Below are 20,598 nucleotides of genomic sequence, written 5' to 3'. Positions count from 1 at the left end.
ATTTCAGATGCAGAGAGTCTCTGATGTTAAACTATAAAAGATTCCCTGGAGGTACTGGTTAAAATGCATATTCCTAGGCTCACTCTCAGAGATTTACTCTCAGAGTAGCAGGTCAAAGTAGACCTCAGAAATCTACTTTTTTCTTTTTTTCTTTTTTTTTTTTTAAGTGGACTCCACACCCAGCATTGAGCTCAGTGCAGGGCTTGAACTCAAGTTTATGAGATCAAGAGTTGGATGCTTAACTGGGCCACCCAAGTACCCCAGGAATGTGCTTTACAACAAGCTTCCAAGGTGTAGGGGTGCCTGACCCATAATTGTAGAAGTCCTGTCTCAATTAACCAGCTCACATCCACATTATGCCACTCGAATGACTCAGCTACTTCCTAGTTCTTATTCTACACATGATCACACCAAATATCAATCCTGAAGAAGACATTCTTAGGATTACTTTTAAACAAAAGCATACCAGTGGTCAAAGTTCTTTAATCCCCCCACTCGAGGAAACTAGCTCAGAATTAAATGTTCGTAACTTCAATTCTGGTTCGTTTTCAGTAAAAATTTTGACAGAGAAGAGAGATAACTGCTATTGACCCTGGATTAGAGTATTAAGTAGCAATAAAAGACAGAGGTATTGTCTAGTTAAAGTTTGTAGTAACTAGGTTTCTAAAAAAAAATTCACTGGAAAAGTTTTTGAAAAAAACTTTCAAAACCAGAATTTTCATTGAATTAAAAAAAAAAGGTTTTTTTCCTTGCTTTTTTTTTTTTTTTTTTTTTAATTGCTTCAGCTTCTCTTTTCCCCTTCTCATTTTAGCAGTGGGTATGGATTTTGGGGGAAAAAAGAGTTTCTAATGGGCAGAGGACACATATAAAGGGAGCTAAACAAACCTGGATGTTGTAAGAGAAAGTTTTCTTGTCATTAAAGCTAAGGTGCTGAAGCCCCATTGCTCTAGCCCCACACTGTCTGTCTGGTCCACAGTTGTCCTGAAAGACCATGGCATGGTGCCCTTCATCAAGATCTTCCTGGATGATGGGTGGTACCGGGAAGCCTCACTCAGCATCTTAGAGCAACTCTCACTCATCAATGCGGAGGAGTACATGAGCATCATTGTGGGCGCTCTGTGCTCGTCCACTCAAGGGGAGCTGCAGTTGAAACTGGACCTTCTACAGGTGATATCAGGTCTTCCTTTATGATGGGCTTTCCCATGGACAGGTAATAGATGATCGACATTTGCACAAGTGTTCACTCAGCCACTGCATTGTCCAGAGGGTAGTGCTAGCTGCTGTCACATAGAAATCCCACACCCTTAGTAGCCTGATACATTGGGAGTTTCTTTCCTATGTATTGTCCAATCAGTGATATAGGGAGGGGGTTGCTCTTCAGGGACAGCTGTTACCTGGGCATCTCATCCAGCTAGCAGACAAAGAAAGGAGCATGGAGAATTGCACTAGGTGGTTTGCAGGCCTGGAACTAGCACACGTTAGCTTCTGTCCAGCTTTCTTCGGGCACAACTCATTTGGATACAAAGAGTGCTGGCAAATGTAATTTGGCTGGGCAGCTACTTCACAGCAACACTATAAAGTGTGGACATGGAGTATGAATCAGCAGTGGCAAAGCAGCTGCCTTGTTTACTTGACCAACATTTAGTGAGTGTGTACCCACTAGCATCCTGATGCCGAGTGCCTGGGACACATAGCCATCTGGGAGCTCATAGACTAGAGCTCATAAGAAGTGAGCAATAATCGCAATACAGTGTGGTAATGCCCTGGAAGGTCCTGAGTGCAGGCTGCCTTGGGAGCAGAAGAGTAGGAGAGACCAGTCCTGCTGTGCTTGTTGAGGAAGGCTCTCAGAGGAGGGTGTTTGAGCTAGGAAGAGGATGTAAGGGGCAGGCAGAGACATGGCCACAGAGGACATAGAGGGAGGAGTAAAATCAGGGTGTTACCTTCGGGAAACAAAGATGAGTATAGGTTTTTGTTTTTGTAATATTGTTAATGTAATAATGTTAATGTAATATTGTTAACTGTGTCAAATAATCTTAACATGGTTAAAATGATAACAAATGTCATCACCACCGTCCCTTCTGCCTTACAATTTTGTTGTTCTTGCTTTTCCATTCCTTTTGTCTTTGTGGCCTTACACATTTTTAAAAATTTCCTTTTTTGGGGTCATATTCTGTTTAAGAGAAGAGCATATGTAAATACAAGTATCTCCCAGGGAGCTGACTTGGGGACCTCTCATCTATATGTGCAACACAACCCCACGCAAAGCACACGCTCATGTTTCAGTCATGGTCGTTGGTGAATTTTAAAAAATAGAGTTTGTCTGACTTCCAAAATTAAACCATCAGGCTTACTCAGCCATAACTATTTCTATACAACATCATTTTAACATTTAGAGAATTGTTCTTAGTTTCTTTTACCTACTTATTCTCTGCAAAGCCAGTCACTGTCATGTGATTCTCAGACACTTATGTTCCCATCATCACATGGCCTGAGCTTACATGCTTGGCATGGTTGAGTCATCATGAGAAGCCTATCCAAAAGTGACATGATGACCATAATTACTATGCATTTCACAGATGACAAGACTCAAAACAGTGATTCAGTTATAGAGCCAAAGAAATCAGTTTTACACGAAATAAAACTAGACTTATATGAAACAAAAAGTTAACTGTCTTTTGAAAGATACTAGAGTCTCTTGATTATGTGAGGTAAAGGGACTGAGGGACCATATGGGAGAGAGTAAGGGAGAGAGATATTAAGAATTAAAGGCAATTTACAGCCCAGAAAGACTTTAGCTTCATGTGGTCCTGTCTCAATGTTCCAGCATGGATATGTCCAGAAAGTATCTAATATATCAATTGTGAGTTGAACTTGAATTTAAGAATAATGACTTAAATCTAGGGATCTTCCTCTTTAGCCTGCTTTTTATTACATTTTTTCTCACATGTCTATTTTCAGCCTGATTCACATGAGCCTCATTCTGATAAGCAATAGAGAAGGCATAACCAAAGTAGTCAGGACTTTGGTTTCCTAGTGGATGAGTAATTGGAGTCCCCAGATATTTCTGATATTTTCATATCGAAAGTCAAACAGATCCACAGAGAGGAAAGTTTTGGCTTTACTTTGCTTGGAGAGAACAAGTGTTTCTGTGTCTGCTATAGAGTACTCTGCTTTGCTCATGAAAAGTTCATCTTATTTCCTCTGAAGCCCAGAGGCACCTCATTGGAGTGTCTGCCCTGGGTAATAAGACTGAATTTCTAGAATTAGCAATGTAAAGTCTTCATGGTGTTTTACAGATTCAATATCATTTCAGAACCACACTATCAAGGGATTAACACTGTGTAAACTTATTTAACAAAGTCATACCTTATGTTCAATGTACCATCTTCTCCCTGGCTGCCAAGTCACTGTTGAGTGGTTAGGGGGTGGCTCCTGGAGCTGCTAGGGCTCTCCTGGGACCAGGTCTATTGACACATTGTTCTTCCAGTGGGTGATGGGGAGACATGGGGTTGTTCTTGACCTGTCCACCACTGAGTCATGGGAGTGACTCTCCAGTGTTTGCTGGAGTCTGATATCTATATCTGCATTTGTTCTAAGTATCTTGGGAATCTGTAGGAACTTTAGAAACAAAGTTGTTAAATTAGCTCTTTCTGGCTGGATCTCCATTATTAGAAGTTGACTGTGGACTCTGCCCAAAGCACTGTGCCTGCAAAGTCAGATATAGGATGAGGGGGAAATGATGGAATGGGGTGACCTCAAAGGTATCCCCCGCCCACCAAAGGTTTGCCATCTCTGACATGCATTTATATCCAGGTGTGACCCTTACTCCCCTTCCCTGAGGCAGTTAGCCAAATGCTTTGGAGGAGAGAATTCCTCCAGAAACACCCAACTTCAGGCAGTTGTTTCTAAAATCCAGTGCTGCTTCCATATCAATGCGCAAGCACATGTGACTTCACCACCTAATCCTGGCAAATGATAATTGAGTTAAAGGATAATGTAAGCAAATGAATTTCCTCTCCACTGCCAGTGGGACTGTGATTGGGTTATGCACAAATTCAGATTGATTTGCTAATATACATTTAGCTGTTCACTCTGTGCTTAATCGCATTACCTCACGAGTCTTCCAGCATGACACATGGAAAATTATGAGGAATAACACATAATAGAATGTGAAATAAATCCTGTTAGCCCTAACATAGTTAGCGCTTTGCAGCAGACATCCATTTTATAGATTCAAGCTGGAGGAATACTAACTCAGAGACTATGACATGGTAACTGAGTTAAGGAGGAGAAAATGTGCTTAAAGTTGACCTTTCTTGAAATGTGTCAACCCTAGCCTGATTACTTTGACTTCAGCTGATTAAATTTACTCCCTTCCACAGACTTACAAGCCTTGGTGATGCATTATCATGCAAAGTTGAATGACAGTAATGGAGACCCTCCTCCTCGCCCCCCAGTTCCTGACAAACCATTTCCCGAAGTCGCACAGTATTTATTTTCCTTTATGATAGAAATGTTTCTCGTTAGTTGCTATGAAATTAAGCCTTTGTAATTGGATTTTGGACTCTTTACTTTATGACTCTGCAAATATGAAATTAACCCCATCCCAAGAAATAATAGAGCAGTCTAAGTTCTAATGAGATTACCCCCATTTTAGATAATGATTCTGAATTTAATAAATCAAACAAAGCAACAATTAAGGATAGCCATTTCTTTCTCCTCCCCCCCTCCCAATAGGAGGAAAAAGGAGCCACCTAGGAATTACAGGGGACAGGCCCTCTGTGTGACACAGATCTTAAGAAAGACTTTCATTGGTTTGCTCTCTTTTAAAAATATCTGCTTTCAACACTCTTTGAATGACAGTCTTTTGAACCATTTCTGGTGTCAAATTGGATAATTGGAAGGTAGCTTCTTGAATATGAGGGGGGTTTGGTGGTCACCTAGTGTTCAGACAAGTGCCTGTAATTTGATTTGTTTTTTGATCATTCTCCCTTTTTCATATTTGTTTTGTCATATGTCCTTGTGATAAACAGCAGAGCTTCATTCAATCCATTTACCTCAAACAACCACCTAGTGGTTTTAGGAGCTACTTAAAGTACTTATGTAAATTTAAAGGGCTTAACACTAGAGCTTAAGATTTCCCGATGTCTTGGTGATTGATTTATTTTTCATGGCACAAGTCACAAGGTCAGATGCAAACAATGCAATGCATGCTGTACCATATATCAGCGTTCGTCCTTTCACATGGATTATCAGTTGGTGGAAAGAGCCCAGCACCACCACACATACTTCAAGGTTAGAATATGTTTCTAACTTGGAAGAAAATATTCTGTTGGGAGTTGAGTTGCTCACACAAGGCAGGCACAGTTGTAGCAGATCTACGTGTGGCTTGTCTTAGCCCTGGAGTCCCATGGGTGGGGTATAGGGGGAGGCTGCTGCAATGATGCTGTCTACACAGAGAAAGGCCCTGCTTGTCTAGAAGGCTTAGTGTTGCTATACCATGAGACTCACACTCACCGAGCATCACTCTTCTGGAGAACCTGCTTTAACAGTCTACAGCTTCTTTTAAGGACCTGCCTATAAAGTCAACTCGACCTTGCCCAGTTTTTGAGCCAAATTCAGAAGTAGTTGGGCCATATCTTTTCCCTTCCTCCTTCCCTCCCTCCCTCCCTTCCTTCCTTCCTTCCTTCCCCCTCCCTCCAAAACATTTGTCAAATACCTAGTGTATGCCACATGCTGTACTCAATGAATGACTCGTTGTAAGTGCTCAATAAATGTTTGAGTTTAGAAGGAAATAAAAGTTTGTCTAGTAATATCACAGTGATCTGGAGAAGGTAAATTCTACTATGTATGCTATGAATAGCTTCAACTCCACACACAGTCTATTCTATATGCTATAGTTATGTTTCCTTCCATTAAATGTTTCCCTTCCCTACTTTAATTCCTTATACCAGCTATTAAGTAGATTCATTTTATTATCTTTCTTCATTTAACAGAGGTACTCATGTTTGCACAGAGAGGGAGATAATGACAAGCTACTTTATCTAGATTTCATTGTGAGTCTTCTTTACAATATAAGAGATGGTTCATCTCACTCATTCAGCAAATATTTATTAAGTGTGTGCTACATTCCATGGCAGTGAGTTGCCTGATTTCACAGAGCTTCCGTCCAGTGGAAGGCTGAGGCATCTCTCAAGTAACTTTATGACAGTGTGAAGAGAGTATGGTTCAACAAATGAGAGGGGTCTGTGTGAGCACTCAGCCTGGGGTGAGTATAAGCCAGTGGTCAAAGAAAGCTTTTTGGAGGGAGAGGCATGGAAGTTAAGATCCAAAGGAGGCAACCAACCCCATAACTTAGCATAGGCTTTGACAGCAGTCATTTGAAAGGAGGCACCGAGGGGCAACCTGAAATTAAAAGGAAGAGGACAACATGGACATCCCAGTGTTTCAGAATTACCCTCAGGTAGCTCACTGTTCCCACAACTTGAATAGGAAAGAGCATGTGCAATCCTTTGACAGGGGTGTGCTGGAGCTTGGTGTTAACAAGCTGCCTCCTGGGTTTTCCTCATTTTTATCCTGTTGGTGTTTCAGTCTCTGCTCAGGATCCTGGAGACCCCCAAAGGCCGCGCTGCTTTCAGAGTGTCCAGTGGTTTCAATGGACTCCTGTCTCTGCTCTCTGACCTGGAGGGGTCTCTTCAGGAGCCCCCGCTGCAGACGTGGGGGATGGTGGCCCCGAGCCAAACCCTGGATCTGGTCCTGCACACCCTCTGTGCCTTGTCTGCGGCCTTGTACCTAGACCCTGTCAACAGTGACTTCTTCAAGAAGAATGGGCTTTTTGAGAAGCTGGCTGAGGACCTCTGTTTGCTGGGCTGTTTTGGAGCCCAGGAGGAAGAAGAAGCCCCTCTACCCTCCAGGGTGGACACAAAGGCCAGGCCATTTGCTGATTTGCTGAGTATGGCCTTTACTTCTGCCAGCCCACTCCCACGCAAGATACAGAGCTGCCTCCAGATCCTCAGCTTCCTGGACAGCATGGTCGATGGCACCCTCCACCTGCGCAGAGACCTGAAGGGGTCCCCAAGGGCTGGGAAGGACCCAGTTGTGAATGCCCAGAAGGAAGATGCTGGCAGTGACCCTCAAGGCAACGTTAAGCGGTGGCCAGACCTGGAGGAGAGGTAGAGCTTTGGGGCCTGTTTTGTAATCGGGTCATCAGTGTATTCCTGTCTCCTGTTTTCTCCCAAATAGTGCATGTGTAGTGGGTAGGAAGCCTAGATCTATAGACTAGATGTCCCATGACTTTCTTTCCTCTTAAATTGAGTTAACTTCGACTCCAATCTTCTCTGCCTTGGGAGCTGGCTGAGAACCAGTCTGAGTCAATATGTGGTTGGAGGATGCTGTTGAGTTACATAAGAACCAGGGGGGTTCCCAGATCTTGGAAACCAAGGGCACAACTGTGCCGATAAGCTTACTTTCTCCTTTGGCATCTTTGCTACGGCTCCTGGGAGACTTGCTGCCTGTGCCCAGCCTCCCTGGTGTGCTGGCAGCCTTTCTTTGCCTTTGGGAGTCTTTTCTTACCCACTGCCCCCACCCTTATTCCTGCACTGCCAGGCAGTGGGATGAGGTCCTTTGACTCACAGTGTCCTTCACCATCCCTGGTTCTTCCTCTTTCTTCTTGCTGCTTCCACTTTTTGTAGCAAAGACAATCATCTCCTCTTACCCATCTCCTCCAAAAGCCCAGACTTTTGTAAACAATGCTTTACCTTCATTCCTGTGAGGCAGACTTTCACTAAAGCAAGAGAGCACAAAGAATACTCCTCCTCCTTTGGAGTGGCAGGGGAAGAAAATAAAAGAACAGAACAGGAATAGTGGGTGATCTTTTTTATTTCCCTAAGGTAGCAGTGAAAAAATACAAGTTAATATTACAATAACCTATCCTGCCTACCATCTCTCCACACCATCTGATATTTTCCACCACAGGACACCCTTCTGAAAGACATTGAACATTTTTATCCAAAGACATTGGATTGGCCAGACTTCAGTGTTGGGGTTGGTGGTGGAGGGGGACAGATGCCAAATCTCCAACTACTAGATAATCGTATCATTGTTCTTGTTTCTCCAGCTAATTCACTAAATTAATTGGTTTTCTAATCTTGCATTTGTGCAGATTAGAAACTTGCTCACAACGTATTTATTGCTGGCTTTGATTTGCTAGTTTTTTAAAAGGACTTTTGCTCGTGAGAAAGTTTGGCCTTTCACTCTCCTTGACTTTTTTTTTTTTTTTTTGAATGTTGCAAAACAAGAATTTGTTCTTGTTCCAAAAGCTATACTTTTCCAAATATATCATGTGGCTCTTGGCTATTTTTACTATCAAGTTTATAGTAGCCGTATAATGCGAGTTGGGCAGTGTTGTCTCTTCTATTCTTTGCTATTTTTTATTTTCTAGTAGTCCCACTTCTTATTTTGATTTTTCTCTTGTCTTCTTACACCAGTTTATGTAAATAAAGGTTACTATTTATATTCCTTAGCTTTCTGATAGAATGTGCCAGTAAAAAAACAAAAAAAAACCAAAAAAAAAAACAAAAAAAAAAAAAAAAAAACCTCATAAGATCAATGTTTTCTTGTAAGAAGATTTATTTTTGGGAGAATAAATTTGTATTTCTTCTTGAATCACTCTTAGTAATTTTCCTAGTTCATTTTCCCACTCCAAGTTTCAATTTACTGGCATACAGCTGTTCACAATATCCTTTTAACATTTTGCTCCTATATGAGCGTTGTGTCTTTTCTCTCCCCTTGCTCCTTAGCACCCCACCATTCTTGACGGAGTTTTGCTTATCAATATGTCCCATGAGCCAACTTTCAGCTTGCCCTATCTCTCATACAGACATTTCTATTTCTGTTTCCATTCATTTCTTCTTATTATATCCTCTACTTTGGGTTTGTTCTGGTCTTCTTTCAATTTAATTGATTAGGAGACTCGTTTTCACTTTTCTTTTTAAATGCAAATTTCCCTGTCACTTTACTTTAGCTATATCACACAAGTTTCATAGAAAATACAAAATAGCACATTCAATATTATTTTTTTTTTGTTTTTTTCATTCAATATTATTTAGTCCTAAATATTTTCATTTCCTTTGTGATTATAGTTTGATTCTTGAATCTTATTTGAATTGTGAATTTCCAAAATTACAGAGTATTTTTGGTGATTTTTTTGTTGCTTTGAGTTCTAATTTTATCACCATGAGAGAAGGTGGGCTGTATGATGGTCATCCTTTGAAATTAGTTAAGCTTGATTCTGTGGCCTCCAATGTGATAAATCTTCATAAGTGTTCTGTGTGTGCTTGAAAAGAATGCATTTCTTCTGATTGTTATACTCAATGTTCTATTTATATCTTTTAGGTTAAGTTTGTCTATTGTCTTCTTTAAATTTTCAGATTATTTAATCTGCTCTTGACACATCAGTTACTAAGATATGTTAGATATTTTTCATTATAAAGATAGATTTGTCAATTTCTGTTCATTTTTTCCTTACCTCTATCTGAGGCTATTAGAATCACACATACTTACAATTTTTATATTATCTCATGAAATCAAAATTTGTCATCTTATGTGGTGATCTTCTTTATCTTCAATAATATGTTTTGCCATAAAAATAATTTTATCTAATCAGAAAAAGCTACACCACTTTCTTTGGTTAGTACATGCCTGGAATTTTTTTAAAAATTCTTTTGTTTCCAGCTTTTAATGTCCTAATGTTTTAATTTTTTTTTTTTTTGTAAACAGTAAAGAGATAGTTTGTTTTGCTTTATTTTGTCATTTAACCCAGTGTGGTATTTGTTGGTTACTGAAGCATGTACTTTGTTTACATTTTTATAATTTTTAATATGTTTGGGATGGTTTCTACTTTACTGTTTTGTATTTTCTACTTGTCCTACTTTTTCTTTTGATTTTTTCCTTGTCTTCTTTTGAATTATTAGAATTTTAATTTTTTAATTTAATTTTTCCTATCGACTAATTTGGATCTTATACTCTCTATTAGTCTTTCAGTGGTTACCCTAAAGTAGTTTAAAGTCATCTTCATAATGTTTACCTGTTTACTGTTTACTATCACTGTTTATCCTCTTTTCAATAGATATATATATGTATACAATATAACTCCTAAATGTATACTTATATTTCTAATGTATATATTACTGTTGTCCAATATTAATTTTGGGCATTCAGCAATCTGATCTAAATCTAATTTTAGTTAATCTTTCCCCTAAGGTATTTATTCACGTATTTTTTCATTGAGGTATAACATTATATTGCTTTCAGGTATAAAACTTAGTGATTCAATATTTGTATATATTGTAAAATGGTGACCGCTAAAAGCCTAGTTAATAAAACCCATCACCATACTAGTTCCAATTTCTTTTCTTGTAGTAAGAGCTTTTAAGATTTATTCTCTTTGCAACTTTCAGATATGCAGTATAGTATTATTAACTATAGTCACCATGTTGTATCTTATGTTTTCATGGCTTATTTATTTTAAAATTGGAAATTTATACTTCTTTGACTCCCTTCACTTTTTTGGCCAACTACCCTATCCCCTGCTTCTGGCAACCACCAATCTATTCTCTGTATCTATGAGTTCTTTTTTTAGATTCCACATGTAAGTCAGATCATATGGTATTTGTCTTTCTCTGAATTATTTCACTTAGCATAATGCCCTTCAGGTCCATCCATGTTGTCACAAATGGCAAGATTTCCTTCTTTTTATGGCTGAATAATATTCCATTGTGTGTATATACCACATCTTTATCCATCCATTCATTGACGGTCACTTAGGTTTTCTTTTGTATCTTGGCTATTGTAAATAATGCTGCAATAAACATAGGGGTACATGTATCTTTTCAAGTTGGTGTTTTCATTTTCCTCAGATAAATACCCAGAAGTAGAATTACTGGATCATATGGTAGCTCTATTTTTAATTTTTTGGGGGAACCTGCATATTGTTTTCCATAATGGCTGCACCAATTTACATTTCCACCAATAGTGTTCCTCAACAACATTTGTTATTTCTTGTCTTTTTAATGATAGCCATTCTACCAGGTGTTGAGGTGGTATCTCATTGTGGTTTTGGTTTGCATTTTCTTAATGATTAGTGCTATAAAGCACCTGTTCATCACCTACTTTGGAAAGATGTCTCTTCAGATGTTCTGCCCATTTTTGATTGTATTTTTTTGGTTTTGAGTTGTATGAGCTCTTTATTTATTTTGAGTATTATCATAAATGCAATTTACAAATATTTTCTCCCATTCCATAGGTTGCCTTTTCATTTCACTGATGGTTTCCTTTGCTGTAGAAGCTTTTTAATTTGATGTAGTTCTACTGGTTCATTTTTGCTTTTGTTGCTTTTGCTTTTTGCATCAAATCTGTAAAATCATTGCCCAGACCTATGTCAAGGAATTCACCTCCTGTGTTTTCTTCTGGGAGCTTTGTGATTTCAGGTTTTATTTTCACATCAAGTGTTTAATGCATTTTTGGTTAATTTTTGTGTACAGTGTAAGACAGCGGTCCAGTTTCATCCTTTTGCATGTGATTGTCTAGGTTTTTCTCAGCACCACTAAATAAAAAGACTGTCCTTTCCTTACTGTGTAGTCTTAATTCTTTGTTGTAAATTAATTGATCATATATATGTGGGTTGATCTGATCTCTCTATTCTGTTCCATTGTATCTTTTGCCAATGCCATACTATTTTGATTACTTTCTGCAATATCATCGAAAATCAGGGAGCATGATGCCTCCTACTTTGTTCTTCCTTCTCAAGGTTGTGACATTTCTCACTGCAGTGATTCCACAGTTGCACTTTGCAAGCCAGGCCGTGACCAGATTTCAGGCACCTCTCTTCTTGCTTTGTCTTGGGGAGAATTCCTTTTCTGAGGCTCCCTGATCACTCTATTCTGGGGAAAGGTGTCCTTGAGGAGGCCTGTACCCTGGCCACCTGGATAGCATGCAGAACACCTTGGAATCTCAGCATTGATCTTATTTTACCAGCTTGTGGAGGGCAGGGAATATACTTGTCAGTAGCAAAAGATATCAGAAAGTGGTATTGAGTGATGAGAAACAATTGTCATTTTTTTTGGAATGTCTCTGGGAGCTAAGCACTAAATACTTATATTCATTTAATGCTTTCCCAGTCCTAGAACTTTACTACTAAAGAAACCAAGGCTAAGAAAAGATAAGTAACATGGTCAAAGTCACACATTTAGTAAGTAAGCAATAGAACCAGATTCTGATTCCAGGTCTTTTTCCAAAACCTGTGTGTGTGTATGTGTATGTGTGTGTGTGCATGTTGTTCCTGCTTCTCCTGGAAACTCTCACAATAATGGTGATGATTTTCCAAATGTTCTGACACAATAGCTTACAGTTTAAAATTGTTCTTTAACCTATAGACAGCATTAGCCTGAATTCTTTACAGATGAATCCTGTGTCAGATGTCATCTTGGTTTCATGATGAGTAATTTTTAAATGTGTAAGAATCAGATTTCGTAAATAGAACAATTTTTTCCTCATTAAAAGAAAACATCACCCCTGGCCTTTCCTAATGGTTAGAGAAGTGAAATCCTAGCCTCTCATGGGAGAATCTGAGGGGTAAAGGCAGGATGGTGGCCTGGGCATGGGGGACACAGTGTTCATCCTTGCTCACCAAGAACACCTGGCCTCTTCTTGGACAAGTGACTTGGCTCAGTCCTATTTGTGCAAAGTAGGCTTTGCTCTCCAGGGAGGAGGAGCAGAGGCTGTGGGCCTTGGACTCAGGCTGAATGCTCTATGTCTTAGTGACCATGTTCCTTGGGCTTTATCTCTCTGAGCTTCGATTTCCTGATTTGAAGGCAGTGGTAATGAAAGTATCCACTTTGAGGGCTGTTGTGAGGTGAGGGCTGAGATGATAATGGTGCTAGTCGACATGATCACAGCTGCTGTCCACCAAGTACTAGGATGCCAGTTGGTATGCTCAGCTCTCCACAAGCATGAGTTGGTTTAATTCATGTAACAACTATGTTATTACTTAAAAGTAACATTGTAAAAAAAATAAAAAATAAAAAAATAAAAGTAAAAAAATAAAAGTAACATTGTTCACAGAAGCTATATATATATATATTTGGTCTATTGGCTTCTTTCACTTAGCATAACGTTTTCAAAGTTTATTCCCAATGTATCATATATATGAGTACTTAATTTCTTTGTTATGTGTGAGCAATCATCTCATTGTATGTATACTCCATGATTTGTTTATACATTCATCTGCTGATGGACATTTGGCTTGTTTCCACCTTTCGGCTATTGTAAATAGTGCTTCTGTGAACATGTGTGTAGTATATTTATTTGAATATTTGCAGGTTTTTTTCTGTAAATATGTAGGAGTAGAATTGCTGTATCAGATGATAGTTCTATGTTTAATTTTTTGAGGAACCACCAAACAATCTTCCATGGTAGCTGAACAAATTTTATTTTTACCGGAAATATATGAGAGTTCCAATTTCTCCAGATGCTTACTAATACTTATTTTCCCTTTAAAAAGTTATAGCCATCATAATGAGTGGGAAGTGGAATCTCACTGTGGTTTTGATTTACCTTTCTCTAATGGCTAATGATGTTGAGTATCTTCATGTACTTGTTGGCCATTTAGATATCTTCTTTGAAGAAATATCTATTCAAGTCCTTTGCTCATTTTTAAATTGGATTGTTTCTCTTTTTGTTGCTTAGCTGTATAATTTCTTTGTATGTTATGGATAAAAGACACTTACCAGATATATGATTTGCAAATATTCTCTCCTATTCTGTTAGTTGTTCTTTCACAGTCTTAGTAATTATGCATAAAAGCTTTTCATTTTGATGAAATCTATTTTATCTATTTTTTCTTTTGTTGCTCATGCTTTTGGTGTCATATGTAGAAATCATTGCCAAATCCTAAGTCATGAAGGTTTACCTCTATAAGTTTTATGGTTTTGGCTCTTATGTTTAGGTCATTGATTTATTACATGGTGTGGGGCCAGGTTCAACTTCATTCTTTTGCATGTGGCTATGTACTTCTCTCAGCACCATGTATTGGTGAGTCTATTCTTTCCCTGCTGAGTGGTCTTAGCATCCTCGTTGAGGACTCTCATTCTATTTCATTGGACTATTACCCCTTGATGTGTCTGTCCTCAAGCCAGTACCATACTGTTTTGATTACTGTAGTGTTGTAGTAAGCTTTGAACTCAGGAAGTATAAGTATGAGTAGTCCAATTTTGTTCTTCTTTTTAAATATTATTTTGGTTACTTAGAATGCCTTGCAATTCTGTATGAATTTGAGGACCATATTTTATCACTGAGTATGTTAGCTATGGTCTTTTCGTAAATGTCCTTTGTCATGTTGAGGAAGTTCCTATCAATTCCTAGTTTTCTGAGTATTTCTATCATGAGAGAATATTTCTTTCTGAGTATTGGATATTGTCAGATACTTTTTTCTGCATCAGTTTAGGCAATCCTTTGTTTTTTTTTTCCTTTGTCTGCTAACATGGTGTATTACATTGACTGATTTTCTTATGTTGAATCACTCATACTCTTGTATTCCTGGGATAAACCCCACTTGATCATAATGTAAGATTCTTTAAATATGCTGGATTTGGCTTACTAGTATGTTGTTGAGGACTTTTGTATGTATATTCATTAGGAATATTGTCTGTAGTCTTATTTTTTTCCCTCTTTGTGTAGCTTCAGTATCTAGGCAGTAATATAGGCTTCCTTACTGTTCCCTGAATATGCTGGACATACTCCCACCATAGGGCCTTTTGCACTGACTGTTCCCTTTGCTTGAAATGCTTTTCCCTTGGACATCTACCTCCCTCTTTTAAGTCTACCCAAATGTCACCTTATCAAGGAGGTCAACTGCCATCCAAATTAAAATTGCAAATTCTTTCCTCCTCCACCCTAGCATTCTTTATTCTTTCTCTGCTTTAATTTTTTCTTGCAATGGCACTTACATAATATATAATTTACTTATTCAGGGTAATATTATATTGATATATTATACTATATTATAATAATGTAGTATGTATTATATACAAGTAATGTACATATTTATTATGTTTGTCTTTATTGTCTATACTCCTCTCACATCCTAGATATGGGTTTCAGTTCATTTAAATTGTAGATGTATCAAAAATGCCTGGTAAATAGGTCAGTAAATATTTGTTCAGTTAAGTTGAATAAATCAACATCAATGCTTTTACTCCTGGCATCTTAGCCATCCTTTTAAGGCTGGTGATGCTAAGCACAATCTGACCATGGGTTGTAGGAATAGCACTATGGGCATGATGTTTGAAAATCAGGTGTTTGTAACTTGGGATTAGATTTGTGGGATTTTTGTGTGTTTGTTTTTATTTTTATTATTAATTTTTGAATTTATATGCAGTAAAAGTCCCCCCCCCCTTCTTTTTGCTGTAAGGTTCTATGCGTTGTCATTCATTTAATTTAGAGCCATGTGACCACCACCACAATCAAGATACAGAATAGTCCCATCACTTCGTAGTTCCTGAATGTTGCCCCTTGATAGTGAAATCCTTTCTTTACCCCTAAGCTTTGGCAACCACAGATGTACGTTTATAGTTTTGTCTTTTCCAGAATAACACATAAATTCAGGTATACAATATGTAATCTTTTGAGGCTAGTTTTTTCCATTCAGCATAGGCCTTTGAGAGCTAACCAATTTGTTGTATGAGCTGTTCATGCATTTTATTGCTGAGCTGAGTAGTACTCCACTGTCTGGATACAGGGATTTTTTTCCATCTGTAGCTTGTCTTTTCACCTTTAAAGTGATTTTCACAGAATGAAAATCTTTAATTTTGATGCAGTACAATTTATTAATGTTTTCTTTTATTGGGCTTCTGGTATCATGTCTAAGGACTTTGCCTAGCCTAGCTCAGGGTTACAAAGATTTTCTTCTGTGTTTTCTTTAAAAAGTTTTATAGGTCTGTGATTCATTTTGAATTTCTTTTACTGTGGGGTGTGAAGTTTAAGTCAAGATTTATTTATTTATTTTTGCATTTGGATATCTAATTCCTCCTATGCCATTTGTCTTTTGACATAATCCTTTTCCATTGAATTATCTTTTACCTTTGTGAAAAATCAATTGGCTATGTTTGTGTAGGTCTTTTTCTGGACTCTATTCTGTTCCATTGATCTGTGTGTCTAGCCCTTCACTAATTCTGTATGATCCTGTAGCTTTGTAGTAAATCATAAGACGAGCTAATATGAGTCCTCCAAATGTATTCTCCCTTTTCAAAATTGCTTTGATTATTTTAATTCCTTTGTCTCTGGTTGGTCTAGTATATATATATATATATATATATATATATATATATATATATATATTAAATATAACAATGAGCTTGCCTACATCTACAAAAACTGCTGGGATCTTGATTGGAATTGCATTAAATCTATAGGTGAATTTGGGAGAATTGAGACTATTAGATCTTCTAACCTACAAATATCATATATTTTTTCTTTTATATTAAGTCTTTCCTTTTTTAAAAAAAATCAAATTTTGTGGTCATTAGTGTACAGAACTTGCACATTTAAAAAAATATACCTAAGTGCTTGTTTTTCAAGCATTATTTTAAATGGCATTTTAAAAGTTGTTTTCCAATTTTTTACTTCTAGTATATAAAGATATGATTAATTTTTACATGTAATTGTACATCCTGAGACCTTGCTAAATTCACTTATTAGTTCTAGGAATTTTTTTTTAATGGATTGTTTGGAATTTTCAATGTAGACCTCATGTTGTCTTCGAATAGTGAGGTTTTAGTTTTCCTTTCCAATCTGTTGTTCCAACGTGGTACTGAATAGGAGAGGTAAGAGTAGACATTCTTGCTCTGTTCTTAGTTGTGGGGAGAAAGTCTTCAGTCTTTTGCCATCAAATATTACATCAGCTATGGGGTTTCTTTCCTTTTTTTTTTTTTTTTTAGGTTCCTATTATCAGGTTATGGATGATTCCTTCTATTTCTAGTTTACTGATAATTTTTATCAAGAACAAATGTTGAATTTTTCAAATGTTTTTTACTATGTATGATCGATAATGTTTTTTTTTAGTTTATTAGTATGTTGGATTACATTGATGAATTTCTTCTTTTTTTATTTAGATTCAAGTTAGTTAACATATAGTGTATTGTTAGTTTCAGAGGTAGAATTTATTGATCATCAGTTGCATATAACTTCCAGTGCTCATTACATCACATGCCCTCAATGCACATCACCCAGTTACCCCATCCCCCCAACTCTCCCCCTTCCAGCAACTCTCAGTTTGTTTCCTATGGTTAAGTGTCCCTTATGGTTTGTGTCTCTGTTTTCATCTTATTTTATTTTCCTTCCCTTCCCCCATATTCATCTGTTTTGTTTCTTAAATTCCACATAGGAGTGAAATCATATGGTATTTGTCACAATGACTGATTTTTTAAAAATTTTTATTTATTTATGATAGTCACACACAGAGAGAGAGAGAGAGAGAGAGAGAGGCAGACACACAGGCAGAGGGAGAAACAGGCTCCATGCACTGGGAGCCCGACGTGGGATTCGATCCCGGGTCTCCAGGATCGCGCCCCCGGCCAAAGGCAGGCGCTAAACCGCTCTGCCACCCAGGGATCCCCCAATGACTGATTTTTGATAGTGAAATAGCCTTGCATTTATAGGAGAAGTCCAATTGGTCATAGTGCCTTATTTATTTTATATATAGTTAAGTTTGATTTTAAATAGTTCTTTAGGATTTTTGTGCCTACATTTGGAAGAGATGTTGGCAGGTAGTTTTCTGTAGCGGCTTTGTCTTCGTTTGGTACTAGGACAATTTTGGCCTCATGAAATACATTGTGAAGTGTTCTTTTTAATGTTTTTGAAAGAAGTTGTATAGAATTGGTGTTATTTATCTTTTAAATGTAGAATTCACCAATGTAGGGATCCCTGGGTGGCGCAGCGGTTTAACGCCTGTCTTTGGCCCAGGGCGCGATCCTGGAGACCCGGGATCGAATCCCATGTCGGGCTCCCGGTGCATGGAGCCTGCTTCTCCCTCTGCCTGTGTCTCTGCCTCTCTCTCTCTCTCTGTGACTATCATAAATAAATAAATTAATTAATTAATTTAAAAAAAAAAAAGAATTCACCAATGTAAAAGTCAGGGCCTAGAGTTTCTTTGTGGGAAGGCTTTTAATGGCATAATTAGTTTTTTAAATAGCCATAAACTACTCTGATTACTTATTTCTTCTTGCTTGACTTTTGGTAATTTGTGGCTTCAAATGAATTGGTCCATTTCATTTAAGTTGTCAAATTTGTGTGCACAGAGTTATTTGTAGCATTTTCTTATTATTTCTTTAATGTTTGTGGGGTGTGTAAGGATATTCTCTCTTTCATTATTGATATTGATAATTTGTGTCTTTCCCTTTTTTTGTTAGTGTAGCTAGTGGTTTTTAAATTTTTAAAGTATTTTCAAGGAACTACATTTTTACTTTATTTTCTCTGTTGTTTTTCAGTTTTTAATTTCACCATTTTTTTTAATCTTTATTATTTTTTCCTGCTGCTTATTTTGGCCTTATTTATTTGTTTATTTTTAAATAGTTCCATCTCTTCTCAGCCTTTTGGCTAAGATCAAGTGTATAAAATAGTGTCTTACGGTGAAAGCTTACATTTTTAATTGGAGAGCTTTCTTCTTTTGAAATGTAAGCATTTAATCCTACACATTTTCCTCTATGTCCTGCTTTAGGAGCATCACAAATTTTTCTGATATATGTCCCTTTTATTTGAGTTCAAAATACCTTAAAATTTTTCTTTAAACTTTCTCTTTGACCCACAGACTATTTAGAAATGCGTTATTTACAATATGAATGTACTGAATACTACTGATCTAGAAAATGATTAAAATAGTAACTTTTATGTTATTTGTATTTTACCACAATTAATAAGAAATATGATGTTTAATTCCCATATACATAGAGATTTTTCAGTTATCTTTCTATTATTCATTTTTCATTTAATTCTGTTATGATCAGAGAACATACTTTGTGTGATTTTACTTATTTGCTATGTTTTAAGGTTTATTTTATGACCTAGACAGACTATTTTTGACAATGTTTCCAAAGAATGTGAAAAGTGTGTATTCTAAAGTTGTTGAATAGAATGTTCAATCACATCAGCTGGTTGATGGTGTTGTTCAGTTCTATACCTTTGATTATTTTCTTTCTATTTTCCTATCAATTACTGAGAGAAGAGTGTTGAATTCTCCAGCTATAATTATGGGTTTGTCCATTTTTCATTTTACTTCTACTAGTTTTTCTTTATGAATTTTGGTGCTCTCTTGTGAAGCGCCTACACATTTTGGATGCTGTGCCTCCTTTAATGATTTTGCAACATAACTTTTTTTTTTTTTTTCATTCCTGGTATTTTCCTTGCTCTGAAGTCTGCTTTCTTTAAGATTAGTAGAGCCATATCAGCTTTCTTTTGATTAGTGTTAGCATGGCTTAAATTCTATCTTTATACTTTTAACTTAGCTATAATATTATATTTAGGTTTTTATTTTTGTCCATTCTGTCAATATGTGTCTATTAATTGGTATATGTAGGCAGTTTTACTTAATGTAATTTTTTATGTGTTTGGGGCTTAGGTATATAATTTCATTATTTGTTTTCTTTTTGTTCCCCCTTTTTTATTCCGTTTCTCTTTCTCTACTTTTTTGTGGATTATTTGAATATATTTTAGTGTTCAGTTTGAATTTATCTACCAAATTTTTTACTATTTCTTTTTGACTAATTTCTTTAGTGCTTGTTCTAAGGATTACAGTATACATACCTAGAATTCTACTTAGAATTAATATTTCTACTTAGAATTAATATTTTGCTGCCTCAAATGGAATACAGAAAGTTTGATTCTTTGCAGATCCCTTTAATCTCTGCTACATTTGTTGTAATTATCATGCATATTACATCTAATAACATTTTGTTTTCTTTTTTTATTATTATTATTTTTTATTGGAGTTCAATTTGCCAACATATAGCATAACACCCAGTGATCATCCCTTCAAGTGCCCCCCTCAGTGCCCATCACCCAGTTATATTTTGTTTTCAATTGTCATACATATTTTAAGAACTTAAGAAAAAATAATTTTCCATTATGTTTGTCCAATTATGTACCATTTCTCTTATTTTTTTTTCATTCCTGAAATACCAGGTTTCTTTCTGCTATTGTTTCCCTCCCAGCAGAAAAACTCCTTTCAGTATTATTTTTAGAGAAAATTATATGATAAGAAATTCTCTTTGTTTTCCTTCATCTGGGAATATATTTATTTTGTCCTTATTTCTGAAAAAATATTTTTGCTGGACATGGAATTGTGTGCATTTCTTTTCAACACTTCAAAATGACTGTTCCTATACCTTCTGATTTCTCATAAGAAAATCCATAGTCATTCAAATTGTTTTTCTCCTGTATGTAACATGTTGTTTTTCTCTGGCTGCTTTCAAGATTTTTTTCATTGTCTTTAGAGTTCAGTAGTTTGACTATGATGTGCCCGGGTTCATATTACTTTGTTGATTTTGTGTG

General features: G+C 36.7%; 1 protein-coding gene across 9 annotated transcripts in view; it reads left to right on the top strand.

The window, feature by feature from the left end:
• Nucleotides 1-20,598, top strand: part of WDFY4 (WDFY family member 4) — a 285,914-nt gene that overhangs the window by 43,895 nt on the left and 221,421 nt on the right. For 8 of the 9 annotated variants that reach the window (XR_013368304.1, XR_013368303.1, XR_013368305.1 and 5 more), the window contains exons 11-12: nucleotides 977-1,167; nucleotides 6,592-7,172. Coding sequence is in view for 6 of the 9 variants with exons in the window: in XM_077878621.1 (XP_077734747.1) it covers nucleotides 977-1,167; nucleotides 6,592-7,172 (772 nt within the window). In the remaining 3 variants the exon portion in view is untranslated. Of the gene's footprint in view, nucleotides 1-976; nucleotides 1,168-4,422; nucleotides 5,296-6,591; nucleotides 7,173-20,598 lie in introns of those variants that run through there. The other variant, XM_077878623.1, reaches the window with a different exon arrangement.

Source organism: Canis aureus, chromosome 29 (genome assembly GCF_053574225.1).
Source record: "Canis aureus isolate CA01 chromosome 29, VMU_Caureus_v.1.0, whole genome shotgun sequence".
Classification (NCBI taxonomy): domain Eukaryota; kingdom Metazoa; phylum Chordata; class Mammalia; order Carnivora; family Canidae; genus Canis; species Canis aureus.
This window is presented reverse-complemented; position numbering and strand designations above follow the sequence as displayed.